This window comes from Panthera onca, chromosome D3, assembly GCF_046562875.1.
Source record: "Panthera onca isolate mPanOnc1 chromosome D3, mPanOnc1 haplotype 2, whole genome shotgun sequence".
Taxonomy (NCBI): domain Eukaryota; kingdom Metazoa; phylum Chordata; class Mammalia; order Carnivora; family Felidae; genus Panthera; species Panthera onca.
In genome coordinates, this window is record NC_138350.1 from 67,754,135 (window position 1) to 67,770,580 (window position 16,446).

At 52.2% G+C, this 16,446-nt stretch overlaps 1 protein-coding gene across 10 annotated transcripts in view; it reads left to right on the forward strand.

The window, feature by feature from the left end:
- The window catches only part of CTIF (cap binding complex dependent translation initiation factor), a 292,923-nt gene that overhangs the window by 189,095 nt on the left and 87,382 nt on the right, over positions 1 to 16,446 (forward strand). For 8 of the 10 annotated variants that reach the window (XM_078435265.2, XM_078435261.2, XM_078435259.2 and 5 more), the window contains 2 exons: positions 12,872 to 13,364; positions 15,958 to 16,257. In XM_078435265.2, the coding sequence (XP_078291391.1) occupies positions 12,872 to 13,364; positions 15,958 to 16,257 (793 nt within the window). The remainder of the gene's footprint in view (positions 1 to 12,871; positions 13,365 to 15,957; positions 16,258 to 16,446) is intronic. The other 2 variants (XM_078435264.2, XM_060613801.3) reach the window with 1 other exon arrangement.

The following is a 16,446-nucleotide window of genomic DNA, read 5'->3' on the forward strand; positions in this document are numbered from 1 at the left end:
TGTCTGAGACCACCTGGCTAGATGTGGGCCAAATCGGGGTATACCCGGTGTGTCCTCTTCCCAGGTTGTCACAGCATCATGCTGCCTCTCCAAGTGAGGACTGCTGGGATGACTGCTGAGACCCAGGAGGGCTTCCTGGAGGAGGTGCTAATTGCAGAAATGGCAGGTTCAGGAGAGGAGGTCTCCATAGCTGTTGGTCAGCAATTGGATGCCTCTTGTGACAGGGAGCTCACTACATTCCCAGGCACCCCCCCCCCCCCCCCCCCCCCCCGTTATTGTGAGGCAGCTCTCCCTGTGAGGAAGTTTCTTCATTATGGGCACTCAGGCTGTGTCTCTGGGCTTTCTTCCCCATGGTTCAGAAGGGCTCGGCAGTTGGTCACACCAGGGATTTAAAAACTCTCAGGAGACTTTCTCTTCCTCCTCCTTCCCGTGTCCTACCCGCTGCAGTTTGAGGGCTGTTCCACGGCCCTCGTGGAGATGGTGAGATGGCCATGAAATAGGGCTAGTTCCCAAATGTGCTCTGAAGTCAGCGTGTGGGGTAAGCGAGGCCATGTGGGACCAGCTGTGGTGGCCCGGCATTAGCCTGGGAGTGAAAGAAGTCACTGGAGGTGGCCCCCATGCCTGTGGGGACCCCTTGGGCAGTGCTTCTCTTAGGATGACAGTGTATTTCATAGTGAAGAAATCCATCCTGAGAAACCACGTCCGGATTGTAGCCCTTAGGGGCCAGATTTGGAGCACAAGCCAGGAGCTGGATGTGCTGGGGGTTCCTCCTTGATTCTTAGCACTTGAAACAGCCTATTTCCTCCAAACCTCAGCTCTCCCACTTGTACTGTGGGTGTGCTGATGTTCCTCACTCCTGAGCGTCTGATGGATTCATGCTAATTGGAAAATCCACAACATATTGTTGTTACAAGCAGACGCTAATATAACACCACAGCTCCTTCAAACTCCCAGGAACCTCAGAGATGGATAATCTGTTTGTCCCCATCTTAAGAAGGAAGAAGCTAAGGCCCAGGGAGGTTAAAGAACTTGCCCAGCATTGCACAGCCGGAAGTACAGAGCCAGGATCTGAGCTCTGGGGGGCTGGCTCCTACGTCCACACTTGGAGCTCCGACAATATGTTGCCTCTTGGAAAAGTCTGTGTCGAGCACCTTCTTATTCCGGGCAGCCAAGGGCTGTGGTGGAAGGTATACAGTGCAAATTCATACCCGTCGCTGGGCCTCCTCGGCTCTTTAGGAAAAGCGAGCGAGAGTCTCAAGCCTCCAGAGAGGTGGCATCAGCCAGGCTTGGCTTCCCCGCATTGATTCACATGATTGGGTCAGTGTAGCCACAGGGAGTTAGGGCTGGAAAAGGGAACATCCCAGCTGACACTTAACCGGCTTCCGTGGCTGATGTCTGCCCGCCTCTGAGTGAGCACCCAGAATGGACACGTGGCACAGGGGATGCCCGGACTCGCCAGCAGGCTGCACTGAGGGTCCACGGGCGGACCTGAGAGACGGCAGGGGCTCGGCTGGGCAGGAGAGAAGAGCGAGGGCCACCTTCTGGAAACACTCTGCCGGGACAGCCGCATGCTCTTCCCATGACATCACACTGCCTAAGAACGTGTGAGGCCAAGGATTCTTGGAATGCCTGATTCACCCTGGAGCAAAAATAATACCTTGTATTTATAATGTGCCTTTGTTCCCCAGATGCTCTCTTGGCCTTGATTGTATTCTAATTTCTGACCAGCCTTGTGACCCCAGGCAGGAATGCAGGCAAGGTGGGGAACTCACCTAAGGGAACACCTCGAGTGGGGTGCTGGTATTCCCATTCTACAGATGGGAATACTGAGATCTGAGGAGTCTGCCCATGTGCCAAAGGTGACCGAGAGGTTGGCCACAAGCCCTGGATTACCAGGGTTGTTGGGAGGGGCACCTGAGAAATGCCTGGGCAGCTGAGCAAGACCCGGGGTCTGCCGCTTATACCCCAAAGAAGACCACTCCTCCACGGCCTTCTGTGCTGCCCCAAGATGGAGGAAGGTGGCCAGAGCCTGCAGCTCCTGCTTCCCTCCCCCAGGGTTCAGCAGCGAAGCCAGAGGGCCACCCCGAAAACGCAACCTCCCAGCCACGGGAACTAGCAGACTGTGGGGAAAGGATTGTTCCCAGCACAGATGGAAACCCGAGGGCCACACGTGGCTTCTGTGGTTTTCCCCAGACACGGCGGAGCCAAGGCTGGAAGCCGGATTTCCAAACCTCGACTTGGGGCTCAGTCCAGAGCCCTCCCAGGCTTTCCCCTCTCACGGGCCTCAGCTTCCCTGTTCCTCGTGGCCTCCGGCTCAGCCTTTGGCCTTTGCTTCTGCATATCTAGCCCTGCTTCCGCCACACGCTGCCAGCCCGCAGTCCCTGCCCCCACTGGCTTTGGCCAAGGCCTGGGATCCTCTGGATTTGGATTTGGATTTCAGTGGCTCAGCAGTGGTGCAGGCTGCCCCGGGCCCTTAGGACCCCGCAACGGGCCTCAAGTCCATGAGGCAGGAGGGCGTAGTGGTTGAGGGTACACATTCTGAGGTCAAACTACCTAAATTCAAACTCAGGCTCTGCCTCTTGCAAGCTGTGTGGCCTCAGACAAGTACTTACCTTCTCTGTGGCTCATGACCTCTCTGTAAAATGAGGCTGGCAATAGTCCCTCCCTCTTAGGGTTAAGTGAAAGTCATGCCTGGCACAAGGTCAGTGCTTCATACATGTTACCTTGTGTTTATTACTTTTACTCTATGTTCTCAATTATCTCAGTTCCTGTTCCATCCTTCAGGGCTGCTCTGGGCAGGGCTCAGAAGGGCTGCACTGGGTTTAATGAATATTCTGCCGGGGTCAGCTTGAAACTCTTAGTAGTTTTTGAACAAGAGGCCCACATTTTCATTCTGCACTTGGTCCCACCAGTTATGAGGTCTGTCCTGCCTCTAGGACCAGAGTGTCAGGGACCCCTGTGCTACTCTGTGCTTCCTTTCCTTCATAACTCTTGTCCCTGGTTGTAGCCAGTTACCTTATTTCTGTAATTAATGGATTAGTGTCTGTCTCTCCAAATGGATCCTAAGTTGCATGAGGGCATAGCCCTGTGCCAGGGTCATCGCTGTGTCCCCAGGGCCTGGCACATTGTGGGGCTCACTGGAGGCATGCATGAATCAATGCCCAGCATCCCCCCCACCCCCACCGCCCCCATTTCCCAAGGGAGATTTGGAGAGGGTCTGCCCCATCCTGAGGAAGTGGTTGCTCTTAAGGCCATACAAGAAGAACGCACAAGGCCATTCAGTGGCGTGGATGAGGGTATCAGGCTGTAATCACATTAGGAGTCTGAAGAGGGGGCCTCTGGGGAGCTGAAGAAGGCTGTTTGGAGCCCAGATGGGATTAGGAAAGGCGTTGAGATACTCCTGAGGGACAGTTGAACAGCTTTGGTCAATCCACAGCCCCTGCTCCCCTCAGAATGTTCCAGGAGCTCTGTGGCCTTGGGCAAGCCCACTGACACCTCCGATTAACCTCCAGGCAGAGCGGAATCTCAGGACATGTTTAATTAATGAAGCAATACATGAATCAGCCTTGCCTCTCATCAGTCGTTTGTACGTGCGCCCTGTTAACTGGAAAAGTCTTTCCTCTGCCTTCAGGGCACAGAGGTACCATTCAGATTAGCCCCTCTCCTTTCTACTCCAGAGCATTCCCTTGGCCAGGTAAACCTTTGGATTCCAAAGCTTTTCGATCCGTGCAGTGAAATACCGAACTTCTTACACGAACCTCGGCCTCAGCCAGCAGAGACCTCAGTCTTGGATTGTTTTCTACCCGGCCCTGAGCACAGGGAGAGCCCCACAGGCTGTTGGAGCAGGAGAGCCAAAAACTCTCCTGGCCGTCCAAGGCCACGGGGGGTGTTCCTGAAGCGTGCGGGCACTCCCCTCCAGGGACTGTCCGGGGAGCCCAATGTGGGGAGCAGGCCTGGTGCTCAGCGAGCCAGCCGGTAATGCGCTGCTCTCATTGCCATGATGGGAATGGCGGCCTGGCAATTACAGGGACATCAGGTGGGGCAGTTCCCCGGCTATCCAGACAGCAAGAAGACCTCAGATGAGTAACCGTAACATCCGGCCGGCCATGTAGCGTTTCAGGCAGGACCTTAGAGTAGAGACACAGATCAGAGTTCCGGTACAGGCTTTGTCACTAACTAGCTGGACAGCCCGAGGGCAAAAGGCAACCTCTCTGAACCTTGGCTTTCTCATCTGTGAAAGCATCGCGCTGTCACTCTGTAATCCTCACAGCCGCCCCTGAGGGTGGCGGCTGACACGGCTGGGAACGGACACAGAGCCACACAGCCGCGAGTGACCCAGCCAGGCTCTGAGCTGGCTGCAGTCTCCCAGATATGCCTGCCGAGGAGGGTCCTGCAGAACAGACCCGGCAGATTTACATCATCTCATCCAGCCCCTTGGGCGCGGTAGGTGCTCAGTTAATAGAGGCCACCGTGATGCTGGTCCCTTTGCTAAGCCAGTGGCGTTTCCCTCCGTTGGCTCCCTGAAGAGGGAAGTAAGTTCCCCTACAGTTTTCCTTAGGAGGCATCCCAGTCTTTTGCAAACGGGGGTGGGCGTGTGTGTGTGTGTGTGTGTGTGTGTGTGTGGCCATGACCTTGATTTCCAGGCCCCACATGCCTGCGCTAAGCCAAGCGGCCCCAGAGCTGCAGAGAACCCCTGTGCCTGCGCCTGTCGGCCTCACCTCCGCTCTCGTGTTGCCCCTGTGGCTGGGGCGCGGAAGGTGGGACCCCGGACAGGGCGTGTGTAGGTGGGCAGGAATGGGGGCGCCTAAGCAAGTAATAAGCAGTCATCACTTTTCCTGAAGGCAAGAAATATGAGCCCATGCATAGTTTTAAAACCACTTGCCCTAGGAATTTTGCTTTCAGAAATTTTTAAGCAGACCTACAAATTATGTGGTAAAGTGTCCGACATGGAGAGAACCATAATAAGTCAGTGGCCCTCGGAATATCTAGTTGGGAACAATTATGAAATAAAAAATGAACAGAGAGACGTTTGTCTGCATTTGGACTGCTGCTAGAATCATTCTTTAAAACAAAATCTGAAGTCTTTCTCCCTACACCCACCTCCGAAAATGCAGCTGTGGTGTGGAGAACTTTTTTTATTTTTGTGTTTTTGTTTTTTTTTTTTTTTAATAAAAGAGTACAGTCTTAAGAGTGAAACAAGACGTCTGATTTCAGAACCCCAAGAAGGAAGAATAAACTAAATGAGTGGTGGAAGAAGCATCCTGATAATTTCCATTCTCCAAAAAAAAAAAAAAAAAAAAAGGCATTATTTCCCAGCAGCAGGTGTTACCAGTAACACAAATGGAATATTAATCTTCTCTCCTAAGCCATTCCTCTCCCCACTACCACAACCACCGGAGAAAACTTGCCCAGAGACATTAGAACATAACAAGCAGAGAGGGAGGTGGATTTTTGCCCCTTTTTTCGCTTGCAGAACAAAAAAAAAAAAAAATGCATGTCTCCTGTGTTTCCAAAACCTGGATCCACACGTCCGTGTATCCGGGACCAAATACTTCCCTGCCTGGCCCCTAGGAGCCAAAGGAGCTCATCCCCAGCCAGGCCAAACCTAAACCCACAGGTTTTGGGGTGAGCAGTGAGCTGGCCCCTACAGGAAGGTATCGACGAAACCCAGGGCCAACAAACACAGAAGAGAGAGGAGCTGGTTTGGGCCAGCCCAGCCAGCAACCGCTGACAAATATTTGTGAATGGCCAGAGCAGGGAAGCTTGGGTCTCCATTGTTGAGGGCCAAGGCCCAGCCCCTAGTCTTTTCCAGTGGTGAGGGCTCTCTCAGCCCTTTCCCAGGCCAAGGACGTGGGCCTCACGTGGCCATCGCCACAGCAGATATCAGCGATAACTCGGCCCTTCTCTCCTTTGCTGGATCTTAGGGCAAAGGGGACGGACAGGAGGTGGGCAATGGGTGCTGGGCTAGCTGTCAGGCTGGGCACACTCCTGAGGGTGTGGGGAATTTCGCCTCCCTGAGCCTCAGTTGGCTGATCTGTAAAATGGGAAGAGAGCCTCTCGACCAGCCTGCACACAGACACTGGTCCCAGCAGTCGGTGGCCCCGAGAACTAATGGGAGCCTTGAACAGGAAGGAGGAAAAAAAGAAACAAAAAGCCTTCATGCCCATTGCCTCCAATGGCATCTGGCCTCTTTCTTGCCCTCCACACCCCCCAGGGGCCCCCAGCCAATCTCCTTTGCCATCCAACCCCATATCAGCAGCCTTCTTTCTTTTGACTCCATTGGTCTTGCCTGCCCAGTAGGAGGGGCCCCTTACAGGTGGACTCCCAGGCCTCCCCTCCTGTCCACAGACAGCACTCTCTGTGCAAAGGAGCTGCTACCCAGGCAGAGCGAGTCTGAGAACACCCACTAAATGCCCGACAACCTGGATATTCTTGGTCACTGCTCTGCTGGCAGAGCTGGCTCCAAGGAGTGGCAAACTAAAATGACTTGGAATTCCAGGCCCCCCAAAATTTCCGGCAAGAACAGGAGAGTCTCAGCAAGACCTGGCTAATTTCTTTCTGAGCCCTTGACCACCAGCCATGTAAAAATTAGCTCCTTTCTCCTCCAGGTGGAGGATTTGATTTGATTTGTTTTGTTTTGATTTGATTTGATGTGTTTTGTTTTGTTTGGGGCCGGGGGGTGGGAGGGGGGGTAAGGAGGATGTTGGGCAGAGAGAGGGAGATCCCTGATAATGGCAAGTAGGAAGCCAGACAGTTTCAAGACAGATGCTGGGAAGGACTTGGTCAACCATCCTTTGGGGGCATTCCTTGGGCCATAGCTGCAGGCACCACAATTTTTCTAAATAAGGATGGGAAAAGTCGTGAGAATCAAGCATTATCTGCCAGGGAATTTCCAAGGTTCTTCTCTGGGCTTAAAAATTACTCATACTCAGAGAACAAAGAGGGTAGAAGGAGAAAGGGTGAATTCTTTGCAAGTAATTGAAAAATAAAAGTAGGGGGGATTCACAAAATGTCACAGGCGTGTGGGTCCCTGAGGAGTTGGGAGGGCCTTGGAATTTCTCCCAGTGGCTCTCCCAGTGTAGGTCAGTCCGTGAGTCTCAGGTGAGGGCCGCGGGCTTCTGAGCTGACTTGTGTCTCAGGCATCTGGATTTAGGTCTGGGCAGTCTGAAGGCCAATGGGTGATCCCTGGGAAGAACTGACTCAGTGACTCACTTTGCGGATGGGGCCCCACGCTTCCCTGGGCACCTGTGCTCTCTACCCCTGCTCTGCTGTGAATGCAAACTGACAGTCTTCCAGGACTTAAGGCACTGGTCCATTGATGATTACTGTTTTTTAGAATGAGTCCGTTCTGGAGAGGGGGCACCTGGGTGGCCCAGCCAGTTAAGCGGCAGACTTCGGCTCAGGTCATGATCTTGCAGTCCCGTCGGATGGAGCCCTGCACTGGGCTCTGTGCTGACAGTGCAAAGCCTGCTTGGGATTCTCTGTCTCCCCCTTCTCTCAGCCCCTCCTCCACTCACGCTTTCTCCCTCTCTCAAAATAAATAAATAAACTTTAGAAAAATTAAAATTAGGGGTGCCTGGGTGGCTCACTTGGTTGAGCGTCTGACTTCGGCTCAGGTCGTGATCTCACCGTTCTTGGGTTCAAGCTCCGCATCGGGCTCTGTGCTGACAGCTCAGAGCCTGGAGCCCGCTTAGGATTCTGTATCTCCCTTCTCTCTGCCCCTCCCCTGCTTGCTCTCCGTCTCTCAAAAACGAAAAAACATTTTAAAAAGTTTTTTAATTGAAATTAAAGAAAAGAAATGAAAAATTAAAACAAACAAAAAAAAAAAGAATGAGGCCATTGGGGAGTAAAACTAGAGGCTTAGGTGTGCTGGTAGAGGTGAGGGGTGTTAGAGGAGAAGCCTTTTGCACCCACGTATCGGGGCAGCACGGCTTTTTGTACCCAGTATGTACTTCAGACCCAGTGATGAAAAATACCAGGCAGGCCTCATGAGAAGGGCCCAGGGCACACCCGGTCAGCCAGCCTCAATTCAATGTACCAGGCTTCTACAGATGTTTCTACAATGACTCTTAAATTATTAAAATAAATACACACAACTAGAACCCCTGAACATCCTATATAAAAATGGACATAAGAGGACTCCAGAAGGTGGAAAGCAGGCAGACTGGCTGGGCACCATGGCACTCGGGCCACGACACGGTGGTAACTTACCAGAGTTTTCTTCCTGGCCTCACAGATCCCAGACTTGGAGGTAAAGAAGTTGGCAACCCAGAAATGCCAGTAGGCCCAGGCAGACCGGAAATCCCCAACAAAAGCCTGCCCATCTCGCCAAAGGACCAGGAAAGGGGCAACCTTACAAGGCAGGAAACTCCTGGACAGTAATGCTCTACTCTAGGCAAACCTCCCAGGAAAAATGTGGGCTCCAGCCTGACCCACACAAGCAGAGGTCAGTGGGCCTGACCCACACGAGCACAGTCACCAGGCTGAGGAGGCGCCCAAATCCTCCACCAGGGTGGGGTCAGAGAGGCCGAGTGAGGAGTTAGGACTCGTCCCTGTGGGGCACTGAGCACCCCTTCCTCTGTGTCAGTGGGGGCCACATGGGGGCCTTGAGTCCCACCCCCATCCACCAGGTACAAGGCTCCACGCCCACCCTCCACCATGGTGTCAGTGGAGGCCACGTGTAGAGTAGCAATACTCACCCTTCCCCTCCCCACCAGGGAGGCATCGGTGTGAGGGGCCCGAACTCCCAACCCCGCACCGCAGTAAAGCGGGCCTCCCTTGGGGTGTCACAGAAGGCCCAGTAGGGAACCCGACCTGTACTCCCCACTCGGTAGTAACAGGGCACGGCAACCCTTTCCACTATTGGAAGCAAGGTCAGAGGAAGCCAGCTAAAACAGTTCTCCATGAGCCCAGAGGCTCGTAACACAATACTGAAGATGTCCAGGTTTCAACCGGAAATCTCAGAAAGATCTCAACTGAGTAAAGAAAGACAATAAGACACCAATACCAAGATGACAGAAGTGTTAGAATTCTCTGACAAAAGATTTTAAAGCAGCCAGCATGAAAATGCTTCAAAAGAACGTGCTTGAAACAAATGAAAAATCACGTCTTGGCAAAGAAATAGAAGCTATAACAAAGAACCAAACGAAACGTAATAGTTAAATTAAAAACTCAATGCGTGGGTTCAACAGCAGAATGGAGGGACAAGGGAAAGAACCAGTGTACTGGAAGATAGAATAAAAATGATCCATGGGGCGCCTGGGTGGCTCAATCGGTTAAGCATCCGACTTCAGCTCAGGTCATGATCTCACAGTTCATGGGTTTGAGCCCCGCATCAGGCTCTGGGCTGACAGCTCAGAGCCTGGAGCCTGCTTCAGATTCTGTGTGTGTCTCTCTCTCTGCCCCTCTCCTGCTTGCTCTCTCTCTCTCTCTCTCTCTCTCTCTCAAAAATAAACATTTAAAAATTAAAAAAAAAAAAAAAAAAGATCTAATCTGAGCCACACAGAGAAAATAGACCAAAAAAAAAGTGAACTGAGCTTCTGGGACCTGGGGGTCCATAACAGCAAATCTAACATACATGTTCTCAGACTCTGTAATGTAGAGCAGAGAAAAAATGGGCCTGGAAAATTATCCACAGACGTAATGACTGAGAACAGTTTGTGTGTTGCTGGTGGGAGTGTAAAGTGATACAATCTCTCTGGAAAATAGTTCAATAGTTCTCTCTCTCTCTCTTTTTTTTTTTTTTTTTTTGTAATGTTTATTTATTTTTGAGAGAGAGAGAGAGAGAGAGAGAGAGAGAGACAGCTTGAGTGGGGGAGGGGCAGAGAGAGAGGGAGACACAGAATCTGAAGCAGGCTCCAGGCTCCGAGCTGTCAGCACAGAGCCCGACGCGGGGCTCGAACTCACAGACCTCAAAATCATGACCTGAGCCAAAGTCGGACATTTAGCCGACTGAGCCACCCAGGCACCCCTCAGTAGTTCTCTTTTTAAACCAAGTAGCTACCATACGACCTAGTAATGGCACCCCCAGGCACTTACCCCAGAGAAATGAAAACTTAACAAAAATCTGTGCACAAATGTCCATAGAAGCTTTGTGCACTGTAGCCAATAACTAGAACCCAGCCAGATGCCTTCTAGCGAGTACATGGTTAAACTCGCTAATACATCCACACTGTGGAACACTACTCAGCAGTAAGAAGGAACAAACTATGGATACGTGCAACGCCCTGGATGAATCTCCAGGGAATGATGCTGAGTGGAAAAAGCCAATCCCACTGGGTTACATACTGTAACGTATGTAACATTACCACCAAGTGGAATTAACAAGGTGCAGCAATTTACATGTACTAGAGGCTCTTGTAACAGATTGTAAATTATTCCATTTATATAACATTTTTGAGATGACAAATTGTAGAAATGAAGACTAGATTACTTATTGCTAGGGGCTCAAGAGGAGGTTGTGGAAGGGAAGTAGGTGTGGCTATAAAAGGGCAACAGGAAGGCATCCTTGCAGTGATGGGAATGTTCTGTATCTTGACTGTATCAATGTCAAAATCCTGATTGTGATCTTGTACCAGAGTTCTGCAAGATGTTACCATGGGAGGAAACTGGGTAGAAGATGCAAAAGATCTCTCTGTATTGTTTCTTACGAGTGCACGCGAATCTGTAATTATCTCACAGTAAAAAGTTTAGAAAAATAAATTCATGTTCTTTTAGAAAACACAAGTAAAAAAGAAAAATCCTCATCCCATCCCCCACAGTTAACCACTGTTAGCATTTTGATGTGTTTCCTTCCTGATTTTTCTGTGTTTTTTTTTTAAGTTTTTTAAAATTTATTTATTTTGAGAGAGGGAGAGTGTGCAAGAGGGAGAAAGAGAGCGCGGGGGTGGGACAGAGAGAGAAGGAGAGAGAGAATCCCAAGCAGGCTCCGTGGTGCCAACTCAGAGCCCAATGCAGGGATTGATCCCACACAGAACTGTGAGATCACAACCTGAGCCGAAGTCAAGAGTTGGACACTTAACTGCCCGAGCCACCCAGCCGCCTTTCCTTCCAGATTTTTCTGTGCATACAAATATTTGCCTTAAAAAGTAGCACCATGCTACACATAGGACAACACATGCTTTCTTCCATCAACCAGAGTGAAGTCTTAACACCAGGTTCTTAACATTCCACATTGTTTCTCACTGTTAAACACTGCCACGATGCACAAATTGTGCCTACATCCCTGTGCAAGGCTTTTGATTATTTCCTTTCTATAAATTGCCACCAAGTGGAATTAACAAGGTGCAGCAATTTACATGTACTAGAGGCTCTTGTAACAGATCGTCAAACATCCCCCCCCACCAGAAACACCCTCATTTCTACTTCTAACATGCAATGTGTTGTCTTTACCATTTGTGTGGAAACAAAACACTATACACCTGTCTCCCACTTAATAACTTTAATTCCCCTTGAAAACCCTGCCAGGAGGGAAAGCTTTTCAATGGAAAAAAAAATTGTTTTCGTTAATTTTAATGGAAAAATGATATGTTTAACCTCAGTCCAAGATGCCTCCAGATTTTCACAGGTACGAAATTATCAAGTGAACATTGAAACTGAGTTTATATAAGTAATAATAGTTTCAAAGTAAATCAGTGCCTTTTTTGGGTTCATGAAATTCAGTGCCGTGAAGGTCCGCTGTCCCCACCAAAGGGACAGGTCGCAGTTCTCCAGCTGCACATCCCATAAAGTCAGGGCGTGGAAAACACTGTGGGGTGAGTGCAAGAGTGCTTCCAGAGATGGATCAAAATGTTTGGGGTTCACCTCCTGTGCACACCCCAGATTTGTTCCATTGTCATGTTCTCTGGCTTAGAAAATAGTGTGTCCGGTAAATCGGTGAGTCAAATGTCGCTTTTGGGTTAGTCAGCTCGGGCCCCCGTGACAAAATACCACAGACAGGGCAGCTCAACAACAGAATCTTTTTTTCTGAGAGCCCTAGAATCTGGAAGTCCAAGACTGAGGTGTCTTCTTGGTTTGTTTCTTCTGGGGCCTCTCCTCTTGCAGATGTCTGTCTTGCTGTATCTTCACACGGTCTTTCTTCTGTGTCTACGTCCCTGGTGTCTCTCTACATGTCTAGATTTCCTCTTATTATAAGGACACCAGTCCCATTGGATTGAGGCCCACCCTAACGGCCTAATGGATTAACTTAATCCCCTCTTTCAAGGCCCCTATCTTTAAATACAGTCACATTCTTGGGTACTAGGGGTTGAGTATTCAACATGTGAATTGAAGGGGCGGGGACACACCGTTGAGTGCATAACAGTTTCTTATTGCATATTTTGTTTGTGGGCTTGGGGGTGAAAATGTCAATGTACCCCCCCCACACACACACACGCACACAAAATTGTTGAACAAATGATACAACTTCACAAGAGCCATGATGGTAAAAATTGATTCACAGGATAGCTGTCACCAGATACAGGAATGTGCGTGGACCGCATTGGGAGGAGTCCCAAAATGGTAACAGGTGCATCAAGAGCACAAGCTGGGTGGCTGGGGTCAGAGTCAGGAGGATTCACGATCTGCTCTGACGCATCGTGTGACTTTGGCTCCCCACGCGTGTGCTGATGTGTATTCTAATAAGGGCAGAAAATACGACTCGAACTCAGGGACTGACTTGACTCCTCTGTAATCGCAGGCCCCCCCGTCTGTCTCGTGCTGTGCTGTGTCCACAGGCCCTGCCGCGGAGTCGGGCACAGAGGAGGTGTCCAGTAAGGGGGTAGACAGAACGAATACATGAACAGCTCCGTGAACTGCTCGCCCAGCGTTTGGACACAGGGACCCTGAACAATCCTCCCAGTGACCCTCTCTGTCTTTCCTCTTCGGTTTGCAGACGGCAGCAGAGGCCTCCGGGAGGGAACAAGCCCCAACAGCATGGTGACCACCAGCCGGTCAGTGCCAAACACAACAGGGACCACCAGAAATCCTACCAGGGGGGCTCGGTGCCTCACCCCTCAGGGAGGCCCACTCATCACGGCTACAGCCAGAACCGGCGCTGGCACCACAGCAACATGAAGCACCCGCCAGGCGACAAGGGGGAGGCAGGCGCCCACCGCAATGCCAAAGAGACCGTGACCGTGGAGAGCCCCAAACTTGAGGATGCCCTGGGGGACACCGGGCACGGCGGCCTCGAGCCCCCCCGCAGCCCTGATGCCCCAGCCTCAGTGGCTTCCGAGAGGCTGCCCCCACTGCAGCCGGGGGGTCCAGAGGCCGAGACAAAGCGTAAAGACAGTATTATTCCCGAGCGCATCGGGGAGCGGCCCAAAATTACCCTGCTCCAGTCTTCCAAAGACAGGCTGCGGCGAAGGCTGAAAGAAAAGGTACCGGTAAATGAATTTTCGTTGTTCTCTTGTACCAGGGAAGACATCGTGAGGTAGGCACTTTGGTAGGCGGGCTCGGGTTTGAGGCGGCCACCACTGCCTCGGGGACTGCTGGCCACCGGAGGACTGGCCCGTACGTGAACCCCCTCCGGCACATTCTGGCTCCTCACCTTCTGGTCCCCCAAGAGGCCGAGGTGGGCATTGGGCACCAGCCCGCAGCCTGGGAGGGAAGGGGAGGAAGAAGCATGTACCTGAGGGGGATGGGAAGCGTGCAGGGAAGGCTTGGTTCTTCCCTCCAGCATTTTCTGGGGTCCAACACTGCCCTGACAGTGCTAAAGGGCATTTGGGAAAGACTGGGAGCTTGTACGATAAGGACGGATGCTTCCCCCCAAGGTAAGCGCCAGCCAGTTGTGGTCCCCGCCAGGGTCGAGAGCAAAGGTGAGTTGGGCAGAGTGCGAGCGGGTCTCGATTTTGCCATTCTCCTCCTTGATCCGCCAGCGGCCCAGGAGGCGTCTAAGGGACAAAACTGAAGGAGGCCCTCAACCCCAGCCTCATACGGGTGCAGACGCTGCTCCGACACCAGCCCTGAGAGGAAGGGCCTTCGTAACTGTTGCCCCCACCCCCACCAGCCTCTCTTTCTTCACTGTATCCTGACCGTGGCCCCCAGAGCCTGGTTCGCTGATTCAAGGGGACGTGTCCCTGAGCCTCTAGCAAAGGGATAAGGCTATGTCAACGGCAGCATCGTGTCCACTGTGCTCACCCTGGCCCCCCTTCCCTGCCAGGGATGCAGGAAAGGTCACCTTGGAGAGGAACTGCTCCTGAGAAAGGCCGGTTGGCCCCCAGCCCTCCCCACAGAGTCCTCATTGTGGGGCTTCTGTGGAGCTCGAAGCTCTGGGCTTCTCTCTGGCCTCTCACTGCTGCTTTCTTTCCTCCCCCTTTTGCCTGAAAGGCCAAGCCCAGGTCCACACTCGGGCAGGACAAGGCAGGTCAGACCCCTTCCCCAGCCAATGCCTGAAGCTGTACCTGTGTCCTTCACAGCCCTGAGCTCCCGCCCCGCTGCCCCCGGTGGGGGAAGCAGCTGTGAGGTCCAGAGGGAGAGCCTCCCTCATTTCCTTCCTTCTCAAAGTGGGAGCCTGGAGACCAGGCCGGTGGCATGTAGTGACCAGCGTGGTGACAGTGCGTAGGGTCCTCCTAAAGACCCGCTGAGACACATTCCTCAAAGCCTGGCCACAGAGAGGGGATTACTCACTAAATTCCCTCCAGTCCTACTAAATGTAGCTGGTGCTTTAGGGTCCAGCAAACCACCTGCTGCTCCTCGCTCTGCCTTTGACTGGCTGGGTGACCTTGGACAAGTCCCCTAACCTCTCTGAGCCCCAGTTGACTCATCTGTAAAATGAGAGCGATACCGCACGCCTTGCAGACAGGCTATGGAGATTAAGTGCCATGGCATGCGTAAAGACCTCCTGGGTGGTTCTTATTTTATATACTGCCCGGGGGCCCAGATGGTGGGGCAGTGGGGTGGATAAGGAAGGGATTAGAACGGGTAAGATAGGTCCATAGCACCCATACACGGGTTTCGAGCACTCCCCTTAGGTGAGGCCTCCCGGATTCCCAGAGCAGCAGGACATTGGCTAAGGCCATAAGTAGGGCTCAGGGGAAGCTCGACATCATCCAGCCGCCGCATCTTCCCAGGAAGTAGACCGAGGCCCAGAGAGTGAAACCACTGCCCACAGCCGTACAGCTAGAGGCAGAAAGCAGGTTCGAGAACTCTGGTCTGTGCCTCCCGGCCTAGAGCTCTCCTTGTTGGGAATAGGAGGGCAAGCGTGGGACCCCACTTTCTGTCCCTGACGCTGCCCTTCTTCCCTGATCTCCCATCCCAGTAGGTAGGGCAGTCACATTCTTGACCACCCATCCATTGTATTTGAGTAAATACTTTTGAGACTATCAGATCTGTCCAGGCCTGGTCTACGTGCAGTGAACCTTCTTAAAAGTGTTGAGTTAGCTGCTGTCTGAAATTTCCTTCTTAGAAGTGCCCATCCATTTAGTGGCACACTGGAGGGCTCCCCGGGGTATAGCGTTTGTTACAGAAGGCCAGCACAGTCTCCACAGGACATAAAACCAGGGCCGTGTTTATCCAGATCTGGGAGCCTGGAAAGCAAGGTGGCCATTCCGTGGGCACCTTTTACCAATATAGCAGGCATTTTGAATACTTTCCTCCTTCCTGCCCTCGTTTTCTCTTTGACCCAGTTTTTTGTTTTGTTACCTTATTTCATCTTTTACAAGCCCCATCGGGTCATTCCTAGCTTGAGACCTTCGATGGGCACGTACACAAACAGAACCGATATATGTGGGAATCCTGGGCAAGAGCTAGAACTTGCAAGAAAGACCAGCCCCTAAGAGCCAAGAAAAAGGTCAGCAGAGGGCCTTGGTGGTTGGGGGTCCTAGGTGGAGGTCAGCATTCCCAGAGGGACCAGACCTCGGGTTCATGAAGGTAGGGCTGGGTGCTTGCTGGGGGCAGCAGGCCTCCCTCCACTGGCCACCCCCAGTGGTATCCTCGGCTCCACTCAGGCACGACTCAGTTTGTCTCCCACGCCCCCAGGACGAAGTGGCCGTGGAGACCACCAACCCTCAGCAGAACAAGATGGACAAGTTGATTGAGATCCTCAACAGCATGCGGAACAACAGCAGTGACGTGGATGCCAAGCTCACCACCTTCATGGAGGAGGCCCAGAACTCGACCAACTCCGAGGAGATGCTGGGAGAGATCGTCCGGACCATCTACCAGAAGGCCGTGTCCGACCGCAGCTTCGCCTTTACGGCCGCAAAGCTCTGCGACAAGATGGCACTCTTCATGGTGGAGGGGACCAAGTTCCGGAGCCTGCTCCTCAACATGCTTCAGGTAACCGGACACCGACAGCTGAGCCTCCCCTCCCCCGCCCCGCCGCGCCCGCCAGTGGGTTATTACTAGAGAGAAGGCTGCAGATTCTGACCACAGTTGAACTTTTCCCAAGTTCCACCCTTGCCCGATTAATTATAGAAAATAAAAAGGCACTTGAGGGGCACGGGATGAGTGGCCGGATTTGCTTGT